At 47.0% G+C, this 15,765-nt stretch overlaps 1 protein-coding gene across 2 annotated transcripts in view; it reads left to right on the top strand.

Annotated features, from left to right (window-relative positions):
* FBXO21 (F-box protein 21) overlaps positions 1–9,717 on the top strand; it is a 36,235-nt gene extending 26,518 nt beyond the window's left edge. For both annotated transcript variants that reach the window (XM_061169139.1, XM_061169138.1), the window contains exons 11-12: positions 385–542; positions 7,405–9,717. In XM_061169139.1, the coding sequence (XP_061025122.1) occupies positions 385–542; positions 7,405–7,592 (346 nt within the window). In that variant the 3' untranslated portion in view covers positions 7,593–9,717. The remainder of the gene's footprint in view (positions 1–384; positions 543–7,404) is intronic.
* Positions 9,718–15,765: the final 6,048 nt, after the last annotated feature.

The raw sequence follows: 15,765 nt of genomic DNA, 5'->3' as shown, positions 1-15,765 counted from the left end.
GTCCTTTTCATCTGTAGCTATTTCAGTAGGTAACACTAAAAGGTAAGGGCTGACTTTTTTAAAAAGACACCTTTACCATTCTGTTGTCATATCTAAGAAAAAAATCAGTTCGTTAACCGCATCAAATATCTGGTGAGAGTTTGTGTTTCCTCAGTTGTCCTACTATGGATGGATGGATGGATGGATGGATGGATGGATAGATAGATAGATAACAAGAGGGGTTTATAAAGAGAGGCAGGAGTAAAATTGATTTAGCATGGAGTAAAAGCAGGCAAATCTCTAAGAATGTAAGCTTCAGAGAAGCCAAGCCATTGTCTCTATATTTCATAGCTGCCATGACAGGGCCCCAGGGAGCTGATCTGCCACTGCTCTTATGTTAATTAGGTATGGCTATAACTGTGTCATCTATGGCTGGGACCCCACCTGCATGATGGGACACGAGTGGATTCGAAACATGAACGTCCACAGCCTGCCTCACGGCCATCATCAGCCTTTCTATAATGTTCTGGTGGAGGACGGGTCCTGTAGATATGCCGCCCAAGGTGAGTAGCTGGTACTGTCTGTACTTGAGGCACACGTTTGAGCCCTCAGATTCCGCAGGCACGGGCTGGCAGTCTGTTCAGAGTTGACAGGTGTCCCATGGCTGTTAGCCTCATCAGAGCTGGTACTCAGCTGAACGTGGGTGGGTGTGCACTGGTGCGGCCATACCACGAGTTACCCAGTCACCACCACAGCCAGGACCCTGTTCCAGGCTGTTGCCGACCTCTGTTTTGATTGGTCATTGCCTCTGCCAGTCAAAGTCCTGCTTCCCAGGCACTGCCATTGGCTCCCTGCGGGCAAGGAGGGTCAGCTTGTGCCCTGCTCATACTGCCTGCCTGAACTGGAGGGCACCGATTGGCACTGTTGGGGGAGCCACCGGATCACTGAGGCTGGCAACCAGTTAGCTGTGCTCCCCCCAGAGACGCCCCCAGTGGCCACTGTGGGAACTGCAGTTCACAGCCCTGGCTCTGAGGGCACCTGGGAGAGGCAGCAACAGGTAGGTGCTTGGTAGGTGTTTGGGGTCACTGCCAGCCCCGACAGGTGCTCGCCCAGGGCTCTCCTCTTCTTTGTCCCTCCATTTAGTGGGGTGAATTTATCCTATGACTGCCTGTCAAGGCATTCACAATGTTCATTTTATTAATAAAAATGCTGACGTAGTGCTGCTCTGTGACAGCAGCCTTCTAATGTCCATTAACTCCATTTGAGAACTGTAGTTACCATCATCATCATCATCGTACGCATTTGATACACAGGGAAACTGAAGCACATAGAGATGTTTAAATTTTAACTTACAGAGTATGCAGCCAGGCAGCTTGGCAAAGAGCCTTCCCCGTAACCATCATGCTGCACCTTTTTGTGTCTCACCTAAAGCATCATGTTTGACCTAAGTTGATACTGTGTTCTGGTAAATCCAATAATAGAAATGTTGGATGTATAAAAATCTCAGAAGTACCGAATAGACTAGAAAAAGTTTCATATTAATTATTGTTAATTCATCGGAAGCTGAGAGAGGATCGTATACAAGAGAAATTCCCTTTATTGAGACCACAGCTCACCTAACCTCCGTCAGTACAAGGGGAGTTATCAAAGGGGGCTATGTGCACCCCGTGTCAGATGAAGGCACTGACAGGGATTTTATTTAACTTAAAAAGCTTTGTCAGATAAAAAAAAAATTATACTACAAATTTTAAAAATCAAGTTATTTGGAAATTGCTGAGCGATTCTCGGACTGTTTGCCCCCGCCACTGATCACTCAGTGAGCATTTCCCACTGCGCGTCATGGAGCGAGTCCCGAGCACAGAGGAAATCGTCTTGTTGTCGACACTGGGGGCCGTGTCTACACCTTCACCTTGTACACTCATTGCCCGTTACATGAAGTTGATATCAAGACTTTCAGTATCTGATATTTGGGTTTCTAGAAACATTTATATTAACTTTAAAATGGGCTTCTTAGAGTAGGTGAAGCTGGGTATTTGGTTTTAAGGTGTTCTGAATTTGTCCAGTGTCTGCGTAGAAGATTCAGGAATTCATCCTAATCTTACCTTAGGTCAACATGAGCTGTAAGGTTTACAGTCAGAATACTATAATGACTTTGTTAAAAAAAAAAAAAATCTGCTTGTCAGTTTCACACTCTAAAATTGATTTGAAAGAATATCGCAGATAACATGACCTAAATACTTAATTATGCATCTTCTAAGAATAAGGACATTTCTCTGCATTACCACAGTTACATCATTACACCCAACAAATAAAAATGATTTCATAATATCTAACATTCAATCAATATTCAAATTTCTCAATTGTCACAAGAATAACTTTATAGGTACGTGTTTATTCATTTTTAAATCATGATCCAGACAAGATTCAGGCACTGTGTTTGGTTATTATGTCTCTGTAGTTTCTTTTAGTAAAGAACCGTTCCTCATTTCTCATCTTTTTTCCCTTTTTCACAAGACTTTGACTTTTTGAAGAGTCCGGGCCGGTTGTCTTATAAATTGTCTAACATTCTGGATTTGTCTTACTGTTTCTTTGTCTATGTATTGTCTGTAAACTGGAAGTTAAGCCCGGGTTTGATTAGATCAGGTTGCTGGTTTTGGCTGGCGTGCTTACTCTCAGGTGCTGTGTGCGTCACGTTGCATCTCGTCCAGAGACCATGGGGTTCCGTGTCCCACTGTTAGTGAGGCAGAGTGTGGTCATTGGCTAAGATGGTGACTCGCTATAAGGGACAGTTTTCCCTCTGCAGTTAACAGGAAATCCATGGGGTCAAACTGGGGCATCCTGGGTATATCCTGTCCCCCAATAACCTTTATCCTTATGTTTGTTTTAGCACCTATTGGCTCTTCTTGCCTAAATCATGATGTGAGAATTGCAAAATAGTGGTTTTCTACTGCGGGTATACCCTCTAGTTCTGTAAACAAGAGCTTTGCCCTCCTTCCCCCTCTTCCTCCCCCTCTTCCTCCCCCTCTTCCTCTCTCTCTTTTCTCCTCCCCCGCCCTCGGCTCTCTCTCCTCTCCTCCTCTCTCCCTTGCTCTCTCGCCCTCTCTCCCTCTCTCCTTCCCCTCTCCTCCCATAGATTCCTGGATTTTTTATTTAGTCGATGTGTTATAATCATTTGGAACGATTTTATTCTCAAATTAGCTCACATTTAGCCAGTGAGCGACCTTGAGAGGCTAAATTTTAAAAGCACTAATTTAAATATGTTTTTGAACATTTCTGGGTTAATATATTTGCATTAAGTTATTTTGTTTTTAAACTATTTTGTGATCTAAATTTTCAGCCTCTGGCTCCAGTGATCCTAGTAATCTGGGCAGAGCCCATTAATGAATGCTTTTCTGTTTTTTAGCTCTCCACAGAGAGTTGAAGAGTGAATTATAAACCACATACCTGCGTGCCATCCTCAAATACTTATAGTCTGCACAATTAAGTTTTCCCTCAATATGTTAATGGGCTATACAGCATCTTGCATTTTGTAATTTTTGTTCCCACTAGGGGGCGTGCTTTAGTATTAATATTTTCTTGGTACCAGAAACTGCTGTCTCAACTTCCCTGCGTACTTGTTAGTACTGAAGAAAATGACTATCACAGATGCTCTGAATTTAAGCCAGCTGCCCATATTGGAAGGTCAGGAATTCAGCTGTGGTGTGAGAACCTGGCTCTTACATGTCTTCCGTGTATGATGGTAAAGCACCTGGTTGAACGCTTGGGCCGTGGCGTGCCCGCACCCAGTGTCAGTTTCCTTCCCCCCCCCCCCCCCCCGCAACACGCACACACACAGTCCATGGCGGTCTGCACATGCTGGCAAGGGTGTGAGAACTCCCTGCACCAGGGTTGGAGTGTAAATTTTCAGCCGTCTCAGAGGGCGGTTTGGCTCTCAAATTGTCAAAATCTCAAGTGCTCATTCTCCTCTGACCTGGCATTTCTCCCCTCTGTTCCTCCGCTGGAGACGCGCTGACACAGGGGGCCTATGGCCCCCTTGTTATGACAGCAAAGCAGTGTCATTCATGGGACTTGTCTGGTAAATGGGGGTATATCCAAACTTCGGGTAACTGAGCTGCAACCAAATAAACCAGTTGCAGGTAAATGCTTACTGTATGTTTTATAGGAATAAGCACACATAAGGCAACACAGAATTTTCTTTGAATGCATATAATTATATTTAGCTACATGTATGTATGTTCATAAAAGGACTAGAAAACTCACAGTCATAGTGGTTTCCTCTGGGGAGGGGCCGATAGGTGCCCCCAGAGGACTCATGGGTACTGTTTCCAGACTTTTACAGGAATGTATTCGTGTATTTTGGGGTAGCTGAAATTTTTAAATAAAATAAGCAGACACATTTCTCTGAAAATTTTAGGGGAATCAGAAATTATTCCCAAGATTTTTCCAGGACTTTTAAGTAGTCCCTGTTTAACATTTTGCTCTTTATTAAGTTTTGTATCACTTAGATTTCTTATTCCTCTTCAAATTTTTTTTAAACTTATTTAGTGGATTGGGAATTATTTTCCCCTCGTAATACTTAGTTGTCAACTTCAGTGTTTTATTTTTTCCTAAAAAAGTTTCTTTTATGAGTACATTTTTCCTGTTTTGCTGGGAGTCCAGGAAGATAAACACTGAATTCATTCCACGCTGCTGGTTAACAGCCAAGAGCGGGGCCGTGAGCACCCTCGTGGACTGTCACCGCCCCTTTCCTGGTTTCCCCAGCGTTCTGTCCGTACTCTTCATGCCTCTTTGTTTGGGGCCCACGTTCAGAATTCTCTGCAGCAGCTGCCCAGTCGTGCTGTCCTTACAGACACGTGATCATGACCTGACTGTGACCTTTCTGCCCTCCTACCAACACTCAGACGCCAAGCGTTAGCTAACACCAAGCTGCTGCTTAAGGATACATAGAAAAAGAGAGGGAGAGAAATGATGCTGAAACATGTGTCTGGCTTTCTTCAGAGCAGGCGCTGGGCACATTTTGGTTCAGACAGCTATGTGTTGGGGGGTGTCCTGTGCATTGGTTTAGAGGCACCCTGGCCCCTGCCCACGCGATGCCAGCAGCAGCCCCCAACCATGACAACCAGAAATGTCTTCAGACGTTGCCGAGCATCCTGTCAGAAGCAGAATGGCCCCCGGATGAGGACCAAACGGACTTTTATCTCTCGGGGGTAATCCCAGGTTCTTGGCCCTCCGTCGAACATTTCTGGGGCAAGAACAGCCGACAGGGGAAGGCAGTTGGCTGGGTTCAGGTCCCAGGCCGTGGTTGCATCCCCCTGGGCCTCCCCAAGGCAGGTACGCCTGTGACTCATCGCTCACTGGGGGTGGGGGTGGGGGGGCAAGACAGCAGATTTTCTCAGCCAGTGGCATTTTAAAGCATCCAACTTTTTGTTTTTTTGTTTTGTTTTTCAACGTTTGTTGAAAATAAATGTAAGGAAGGAAGTAAAACCATCTCCAGAGCTCTGGTGGTAACAGTAGGGAGAGATCAGAGCTCATAGAGCACCGTCCCCACAGCCTGCCTTCTGAGGCAGCCATGGCCTGGCCCTCTGGTCTATCCCAGCCCCTCCTCCCTGACCTCTGCTGGCGGGACAGTGCACGGGACGCTTCTCTTCAGCTGCTTCCCCAGCCCTGGAACTGGGCCGTCTGGCTTTGAGCCCCGGCTGAATCCCTGGGTAGGGTCCTCACTCCTGCTGCTGTCAGCTCAGCCGCAAGAGGGCGCGTGACCAGAGCTCTTCGTGGAGCCTTGTGAGCTGGAGGCTGCGCACGTCCCGCGGTGCCTGGCGCGCTGTACATGCCCAGCTTAAAGGAGTTCATGGAAAATGTGTAGCTGTATGTATGTGCATGTCACGTAGCAGCGCAGGTATGTGGCCATCCTGGCTTTTTGTAAGTGATACGTGTTTTTACTCCCACTTCCCCCATAGAGTCTTGAAAACAGGTTGCTCGTTTTCCTGGCTGTCTAGGATTTTACTGAATTAATGTGCCATCATTTATTTACATAGTGACCTGCAGTTGGACATTTAGATTGTTACTACATATTTTGCTCTCCTAAGCGATGCTGAGGTAACCTCTGAACATTCATCTTTGCTCGTGATTGGTATGTGATGTCCAGAAAGGTGTTGTTTTCTCAAACTGATACATCCCAAGGGTAGTCTGAATAAACAGCCTAAAACAGCTACAAGCACAAAAGTTCTTTAAATCCTCCCATCTTGTAAAAAAGTTACAGATTGAATTACAGATTCTTTCCCCTTCTCTTGAAAGACAAACATCTGTTACAGGCAGTGCTTCCGAAAGGCGCTCGTGTTTATCCTGTGTACTCTGGGTGGAGGGCACTGAAGGTCCTGCACATGCGTTTCAGGATGTTTAACGAGCTGTTGAAGAGATAACCTGCTGCACCGTTGGTGTTAGTTAGCCCGTCAGCTAGGCTCGCGCAGGGACTCCCTGAATTGATTTTGGCAATAGGTGCTAAGTATGGTTCATATTGATGTGGACGCAGTCAGAGCGGGGAGGCCTGCCTGGGCAGCTCCTTTCTGGTCCAGGTCATGGAGGGTGAGGGTGGCCTTTCCTGACTGCGGGCCACACGCAGTCTAGGGCCAGGCCTCTGTGGCCAGCGAGGAAGGGCCCACGAGACATTGTCCTTTCCTTGGGCCCATGGAGGGGCCGTTTTTCAAATCGCTTGGGGAGGGAGAGGCCATCGGATAGGGTTTCAGGCTTTAAAATACCTCACAGGTATTATCACCTCTTTTTTTCTCATTCCGTTTGAAAGGAGTCTTATTTTCTATTGCTTTCTCTAGTGGCAAAACGGGGAGCACGGAAGGGAGGTAGTGTGGTTTTCCTAAGAGATGATATAGATGCCACAGCCCCTATCCCTGTAGGATCCCCAAGCCAGCCCTGTGAGCCAGGTCCTCGCCCTTGGAAACACTGAAGGGTGCTGGGGGGGGGGGAGGGCGGTTCCCAGTAGCAGACGAGGAGGACGGCAGGGAGAGACATGTGAGCGGGTGCTGAAGCGGCTTCAGAAGCTTCACCACTGGCGAGAACCGAGCAGGCTAGGCCACCCTCGGCCCACACGTGTGGCTTTGTGTTGGATCAGGTCAGAGAAGCGTGCCGAGCCCCTAGTGTGCAGACCCCGAGGGACTGCTGGAGTTTCGTTCAGAGAGAAGGAAAACACTCGTGTTCCTTGCGGAGCTGGAGGAGGACCCCGAGCTCCCTCCCTCCATCCTCCAGTGGCCTTGCCGCCTTTTCCTGTTTCCTCCTCCGACTTCTATAAACATCTGTCTTTCCTTTTCCCCCCCTCAAAAATGCACTCAGAATGGGTGATAGGAGGGTCTCTGGATAAAAGATGCTGCAGAAATCAGCTTTAATGAGAATGTCCGTGTGCCTCTCTGCCAACAGAGAACTTGGAGTATAACGTGGAGCCTCAGGAGATCTCACACCCTGACGTCGGACGCTATTTCTCCGAGTTCACGGGCACTCACTACATCCCGAACGCAGAGCTAGAAATCCGGTACCCAGAGGATCTGGAGTCTGTCTATGAAACGGTGCAGAATATTTACAGTGCAAAGAAAGAGAACGTGGAGTAAAGTCTAGGGGGACATTGTACCTTTGCTGCTGCTGCTAATTTCCAAGAGAACAGGATTCCGGACGGAGATGTCTCCACGGATCCCTCTGGATTCACACCACCGGGAAAGCCACTTAACCAGTAGTGCTGATTGCCTCCTACTAAGTTTAAATCACGTGTGCTCTCCTCCAGCTGCAAAGACAATGTTGCTCTCCGCCTACACTAGTGATTCATTGAAAGGCACTGTGTTCAGTGGCATGGCTTGTATGCTTGTCCTGTGGTGACAGTTCGTGACATGCTGTCTTCATGACGTCTCACAGTCGACACTCTTATAACCATTCTTTTTCTTCACTTCCCATTGTGTCTGTCTACATCGTCTCAGAACGTTTCATTTGCTGGACAGATGGGGTTGTCCGTTTGCAGTCATTTCTCTGATTTCTCTGTGGGATGTGTGCCCTCCTCGGTCAGGATCATCTGTCTTTTTACCCTGCATTTAGTGCTGATCCAGGGCTGAAGCTCTAGGTGATCTTGGCAGCATCTCAGCTCTGGAGTCATTAACAAACTAATGGTAATCAGAAGTGTTGGAATTTATTTTTTTCTAATTCTTGAAACAGATTTCAGGCATTTATCCTTTTCTTTATTTGAATTGAGAGGATGACACAGTTTTGCCTTCCGGATTCGTCTCTTGGATTTACGCTCATATCTCTACGAATTATTAGTTTTCTATTTTATTACATAAAATTCTTTGAGAAAATGCGTAACTAATAATAGCCTTTGTGAATGGGGTTTTCCACATTCATCTGCTCTTCCTCCCTTTAAAATAAGTGGGTTTTTAAGAGAAATCTACTCCAGTATCATAAGTAGATCTTAAATCAGTGATGAGTTCTCTTTGTAGTAGGAAGTACAATCTGCTGTTAAAATGTCTGCTTTTAGAAACCGTACTCCGTGGTCTCCAGAGACCTGAAAATGAGGTTTCACTTTTATAACCAGAAAAAAGAAGAGATAATGAAACTTAGAAATTAAAAAGGAAAGGGGAGTTTTTGTGCTCCCTGTCCTTCCTTAGAATCACTTCAGGACCTTTTTGAATGTGGCGGGGTAGAAATAAACGGAATATCTCCGATTTTAAGAGCGTGTGCCCTGTGGGAAAGGAGACGTGAGTGTTGCCCGTGTTCTCGAGTTACCGTTGCTGTGAAAGCACCAGGAGAAAGTCTGTGCTCAAGCCGCTGGGGAGTCCGGCTGCATAGCCAGGCTCCGCTGGCACCGGTCCTTTCCATGTTCGTGGTACCTGAGCGTGAAGGTACCGAGTCTTAACTCGGCTCCGGACTCCCACCGTTCTCGACCCGTCCCTTCTCCAGCAGGCTGACCTTGTAGTTAACCAGTAGCAGCTAACTTCTGGAGTTAGGACCTAGTTACTTTACTCTCTTAAGTTTAAAAGATTCCAGTCGCTCTAGTGAATGAGGCTTTCGGGGGGCTGTGATCCAGCCACGCCTCGCTGCCTGCCTGTCCATTTGCATGCAGTATTGTCACACCATGTTTGATGACTGCCTCTCGTTTACCCTTTGGAAACCCTGGGATGACCAAGGTTTGGGGAAGCCACCTGAGACCACTTACTAGCAAGTGACAGCTATTGAGCAGTTATGGGAAAGAGATGGGGATTTGGCTAGCCAGCTCCTTCCAGCCCCCATCAGCTCTGGTCCAGGGCCCGTGTTCCTCATCTGTCCAATCCAAAGTCAGATGATTTGGACTTGCATTTGAAATTGTGACCACTCACAACACCCGGCCCGTCTGAGGTTGGGGGGTTTTACACTACTCTCATTTAAAGGTGACAATTAGATACTATGGCATTAATATTAATGAGATGCATTACTAAGAATCTGTGGTGCATGCTGAGACTTACAACTGTTGGTTTTCTGGTTTGATTTCCTTTTTTCTTAGAGTAACATCGAAGCCAAGAAAGATGGTTTTACCTTTACTGACCCACTGTAAATATGTATCTAGACTGTTTCTAAATGTGTTTCTTCATGAATGCTTCATTTGGCTCCAGGAAGCCTGTGTCACCTGTGTAAGTTGGTCTTTGGGCACTTTATATTTTTCTAAAAATGTGTTTTGGATCCTGTACTCTAATAAATCATAAGTTTCTTTTTAAATTTTTTTGAAACGTTATCTCCACTTTAAAAATCCCTGTTATAAAAGTAGAACTTTCACAATGTTGAAATATTAAATATTTGGATATAGTAACTTCTTTTCTCTTCAAATGAATGCCAAGATTTTTTTGTACAATGATTAATAAATGGAACTTATCCAGAGAAACCACACAAATGGCCTGCCGGGTTTCGTTCCAGAACAGAAAGCCCAGCCGTGACAACAGCAGAATCTCTCAGTTCTCATTCTGATTGAAATATGCAAAAATTGGCTCTACCGAATTTTTCTTTACATCAGTGAGCGGACAGAGCACCTTTCTATTATGATTTCCCTGCCAAACGTTAATTTTTCGAGCTGGTTAGTCATCTTGAGAGTGTCTGGTTGTAACGCGAAGATTGCAGCCTTTTAATTATGTCGAGTTACGTGTTGTAAAGTGAGAGTTGCAGACACTTTGAGGGAAACCCAGGTTCTTGGTGTGTCGTTAACACTGACCCGATAGCTGCACGCACGCGGCGTTTTCCACAGCGTCCCGCCGAGCGCTGCTTCCCCGCGCTGTCACACGTGTGCTGTCACACACGACACGGAAAGGGAAGGTCACGGCTGAGCAGTCACCAGTTTCGTGCACTGCGGTGTTTCTCAGAGCCTTTCACGTGCAGTTGTACTTTGTGACTTTCCAGGAGGGGAGTGTAGTGGTGTCTTCCCAACTTCTAAGACCCTAGAACTTTCCTCCCCCAGCACACCCGCATGTGCACAGCATCCCTGAGGCCCAGGGTTTGCAGACCTGCTTTGGGAAACAGTCTCAGCGAGACGTCAGTTATGCCCAAACCTAGTCCACGTCACCAGCAGACCAGTCTTGCCAAGCGTCTCGTTTGAAAACATGATCCATCTAATCGGATTTTGAAAGTCTGGCTTCGTGGTGTCTCTGTCCGAGCCTTGTAATAGCTCTCCATCAGAAGTGCATTTACGTTGCAAAGTCATGTTATTTCAAAAACCAGCATCAATACTCTTGCTCAATCAGTTTTACATTTTCTAATATCCACTTAAAGTCTCGTTCTACGTTTAAAACGTCTGAGTCTTTCTTAAGGTATTAAACTGAGTCATGCTTTCATGTCCTGGGCTCTCATCCGCTACCACCAAGGCCCCTTTGCTGTAAAGGGGGGGACATGTCTTTCCCTTCGTTCACGTTCCAAGCGAGTGAGGTTGGATTGCCAGCAGCCTTTTCATGGAAAAGTGTCTTGTGGCCGTAATAATCAAGCTGTAGCTCTTCATGTTTTGTTTTGTTTTTTTAACATCTTTATTGGAGTATAATTGCTTTACAATGGTGTGTTAGTTACTGCTTTATAACAAAGTGAATCAGTTATACATATGTTCCCATATCTCTTCCCTCTTGCATGTTTTTTGTTTGATTTTTGGAGGAAAGGAGAGACTGGAAGGAATGCAGAATTTGGCTCTGTGACAGTCTGGTTTTGGAGACATTAACAGCTGTACTGCATGTATTACCTTGCATTGCGTGCTTACTTTAAGCCAGGCACCGGCCTCAACAGTTTATAATCCTCACGGCAACCCTGCAAGACGCGGGCCGGGCAGTGAACACGTTTGCAGGCCGTGTAAGGTCTCTGTCACATAGTCTTCGGTTTGAAAAATGTAAAAAACATTCTTAGCTAGAGGGCTGTGAAGAAACAGTCCACAGGCTGGGTGGGGCCAGCTGGCCCGTGGGCTGCAGTCCGCTGACCCCTGCTGAGGTGTGGGCCCGCCTAGTTCCCTGAGCGGACTGCTCGCAGGTGGGGGCCTGGCTGTGAAGCCAGGGACCTGACCTCTGAGCCCCAGCTCCCCGCGCCCAGACTGCCGACAGCCTCAGCAACTACCTCGCAGATGTCTTTACCCTTTGCCTTGCTGCAACCTTAACTTCTCGCGTTTCAGTTCTGAAAATTTATAGAGTCTTGAGAGAAAAGAACATTCCTTTGGTGACTAAAATTGATGTGCAATTACAGAAGAAATGTATTATGGCCATTTAGCAATGATTGTATTAGGGTAATGTTAGTTCTGTAATAAATAGACCCAAAAATGTACGATGGCTTGAACACAGAAGAACTTTCTTGTTCATATAACACCGGGCAGGGGAGTGGGTTGGCGGGCGGCCCTCACGCAGTCACCTAGAGACACAGGCCCACCAGGTGTGGCTTCCCTGAGCACCGTGGGCCACCTGCTATCCAGCGGGAGGCGGGGAGCATGGAGGGACATGTCTGGGAGGGCTCTTGAGCTGGGGCTGGGGGTGGCGCTCACCACTTCCCCTCACCTTCCTCCGGGGAGGCCAGGGTGGAGGAGAGGGGGCAGAGGGGGTCAGGTGGTGTGCCTTCCCCTGCGGGGCACGCTCCCTCCCAGGGAGCCGGCCTCTAAAGTCAGGCTGGCCGAGCTGCCAGACACCAGGCTGTGGGCAGCTCAGTCCAGAAATGTCTTGCTGGCTCCTGCCACAGCACGACCACCAGCAGTGGGGGCTCCTGCAGGCCACGTTGCCACCTCAACCCGTTCTCCCCGCAACAGATGGCCAGTTGCGGGGGGGGGGGGGTGGCAGAGACCTCACAGGGGTGAGCCGCACCCGGTACTTCTGCCTCAGTAGCCGGAACTCAAGTCACCAACTCGCACCCTAACTCCAGAGGAGGCTGGGCAGTGGCCTCCTGTGTGCCCAGTGGGGAAAGTGAAAGGTTTGGGGTCCCCGCCTTGTCTGTGCCTCTCACCCACTTCCTGCCCAGCTGGACCGTCCTCCCCATCAGTCCATACCCCCCCGCCCAGTTCCCATTCACTGGTGAAGCAGGGAAATGCAATGAAAACTCCCACTTGGAAAAAGAATGAGACACACAGTAGGCCCTGGGCGCTGGCTGATGAAATACTGTGGGGCAGGTGGGCGTCGTGAAGCCCCCTCCCTGCGGGGCGTGGGGGAGGTTGAGCGTGCTCTCTGGGAGGGACTCCCTCGTCCACTGCTCCCCGCACCCATCCGGCCCTCTGGGGCCCATTCTGGTCGCCTCACAAGTGGATGCTGCGGGGGCACCCTCCCTGCAAGCTGTGTAGCTTTCACAGCTCCAATCCAAGACTTTCATTTCGTTTTTCAAGCTTCTGATCCCTCTGGCAACAGCTCCCTCAAAAACTTAGCAGGCTACTACCTGCGCAGGTAATCATACCCAGAGTTCTTTTCTGGAACTCCCACGTCCACTTTATTTCTTAGCTTCTCTGCCTGCTGCGTGTCCCTTCCTGACCTAGTGGCGGCCGCCTGACTCTGCTGTTAGCCAAAGCCGAGTCTCACTGTTGAACGGGCAAGTGTCTAAGGGGCCTTCGTTGCTCAAACTGATTTCCATCCTTGTCTCTTGCCGTGGTGTCCAGAAGCAGTGCCTTTCCCAACATAGGAAGCCTGGGATTTCTGACTCTGCTGTTTTAGTTCTAAACCAGCACGTTTTTGCCTGAGCGTCCCTCTCTCAGGTATCTTGTTATCAGCTGCTGCAAAGAGCAGCCAGTACCCTGTATTCTGTCTCTTTGACAACTTCGAGACTCGCTACAGTGCCCGAGGCTCCAGCTTGCAAATTATAAGCAGCAATTTAACCAAGTATAACCCCAAACACCCTCCAACCTCCTAGCCACCCGCCTGCTAAGCTGACACTGTAGAGTTTAGGGTTTGTCACAGCAGTTCTTTCAAGGGTTGTGTTTTGGTTTTTGGGGTTTTTTTTGGTTTGGTTTTTAAGTTCAAAGTGGGCTAATTTTTCCATAGGAAGCGCCATTTCCTGTTTGTGCAAAAACAAACAAAAAAAACTGAGGACAATGATGTCAGCGTCTTCTGGGGAGTAGAAAGAGCTAAAGCAGGTTGTTTCGTGAACTTAGGAAAAGAAGTTGTACAGAATAAAGAAAAATGTGGAGGGGAGAACCAGTTCATTCTAGAGTCCTTGTGTGGTTAGATCGAATTTCCATCTACTTCTCTTAAAATGACGGAATTCTTTTTTTTTTTTTTTTTTTTTGAGTGAAGTAGAAAAGAATAGCTTTATTGCTTTGCCAGGCGAAGGGGGACACAGTGGGCTCCTGCCCCAAAACACTATGTGAAAATGACAGAATTCTTAATGGAAATGTTCACATTGAAGTTGTTGAATCTGGGGGAAATTAAGAGAGCGCTTTGAATGAGAGTTTTGAGTTTCTCCTATTTCTAGAACACCATCTTCTCAGGGCTGTGGAAATCTTTCATAATCTACCATCACGATGTGCTGATGGTCTGTCCTGGCTGTCCCTGTGCAGAAGGCTTTCCCCACAGCGTCTCTTACCCGTCTCCACCCCAGTCCTTCTCAACCTTTTTTCTAGTAACCCCCCCACTCCAGGACCCTTTAAAGATAATTTCTTCCTAATAGCCCTCACCCCATGAAATTGTTTTGATCTTTTTTTTTAATTTGAGGTGAAATTCATAGAACATAAAATTCACCATTTTAAAGTGTACAGTCAGTGGCATTTAGCGTATTCACAATATTGGGCAACCACCGCCTTTATCTAGATGAAAACATTTTACTGCCCCCAAATGAAACCCTGTCCCCATGAAGCAGGAAGCAGTCGCTCCTCATTTCCAGCCTCCCCCCACCCCCATCCCAGTCTGCTTTCTATCTCTATGGGTTTGTCTATTCTAGACATTTCATGTAGAGGGAATCATACAATATATGGCATTTTGGGACTGGCTGCTTTCACTTAGCATCATGTTTTCAAGGTCCTTTCACTTTGTAGTATGAATCAGTACCTAATTCCTTTCTATGGCCAAGTAATAATTTATGCATAGACCACATTTTGTTTATCCATTCAGCTATTGATGGACGTTTGCGTTGTTTTCACCTTTTAGCAGTTGTGAATAGAGCTGCTGCGAACTGCCGTGAAATTTTAATACCTCACTGAATATCCACTGAGGCATTCTATGTGTATCTGTGCTTTACATATCAAAAGAGTAATCGTTTTTTCACTCCCCCCAACAATTAGTTTTGCCCCACTGAGAATTCAAGCCCCACCTGGGAGGCAGCTTTGGAAAGAGCTGCTGTCTTTTCCTTCCTACTGGTTGACCACTGCTGTCCTATCTTGGAGTGTCTTTTAATGTGCCCACCTTTGTGCCAGGAGCTGTAGTGAATACATAAGAACACTTTTGTCACCTGCAAGTGCTAAAATGTATATTCCAAAGACCTTTTTAGATATGTGTTGCTTTGTCTTCCCTTAGTTTATTGACTTGACCCAAGAATCTCCTAGAACCTGTTCCTTAAAAGAAAAAAAAAAAAACCTGATTAGAGAGTTATTTGCCTCTTATAAAAGTAGGATTTTTTTGAAGTGCGGTTATAAGACTTCCTGGGTAGTGGCTACCTTTGTATGAAACCATTTCCTAAATTGTTTCCGCAGAGAATTTGAAAGCTAACAGACCCCTTAAGAATCAGCTGCTAGATCCCTGGTTCCTGATATTTCACAAAGAGAAATAATGAGGCCCATTGAGGTTAAAGTGACTTGATCTGGCATGGGTCTCAGAGCGGGACTAGAGCCTGAGCCTTTGGACTTGACCTCAGAAAATATCTTGCTAATAATATCATCCCTCATTATTTGGGATTTAGAACCTTGTTATTTCTTCACCGACTGTGCTGTGACAACCACCTGGCCACCTTCAGCCACTCTATTTCACTCACATTGACTTTGTTGAGGGAAAATGAGGACATGTTATCCCTCCCCATCCCAGCAGTGTGCGCTCTTGAAGTTTGGGGAAACCCTATTCCAAGGCTGCAAAGACTTTTTAAAGGAAGTTGCTTTTCCCTCCTCTAGCTTTATTGAGGTATAATTGGTATATATTAAAAACTGCGTATAGGGCTTCCCTGGTGACGCAGTGGTTAAGAATCCGCCTGCCAATGCAGGGGACACGGGTTCAAGCCCTGGTCCGGGAAGGTCCCACATGCCATGGAGCAACTAAGCCCATGCGCCACAACTACTGAGCCTGTGCTCTAGAGCCCGTGAGCCACAACTACTGAGCCTGCGTGCTGCAACTACTGAAGCCGGCATGCCTAGAG

This window comes from Eubalaena glacialis, chromosome 15 (assembly GCF_028564815.1).
Source record: "Eubalaena glacialis isolate mEubGla1 chromosome 15, mEubGla1.1.hap2.+ XY, whole genome shotgun sequence".
Classification (NCBI taxonomy): domain Eukaryota; kingdom Metazoa; phylum Chordata; class Mammalia; order Artiodactyla; family Balaenidae; genus Eubalaena; species Eubalaena glacialis.
The sequence above is the reverse complement of the archived record's forward strand: the minus strand, read 5'-3'. Positions and strand labels throughout refer to the sequence as shown.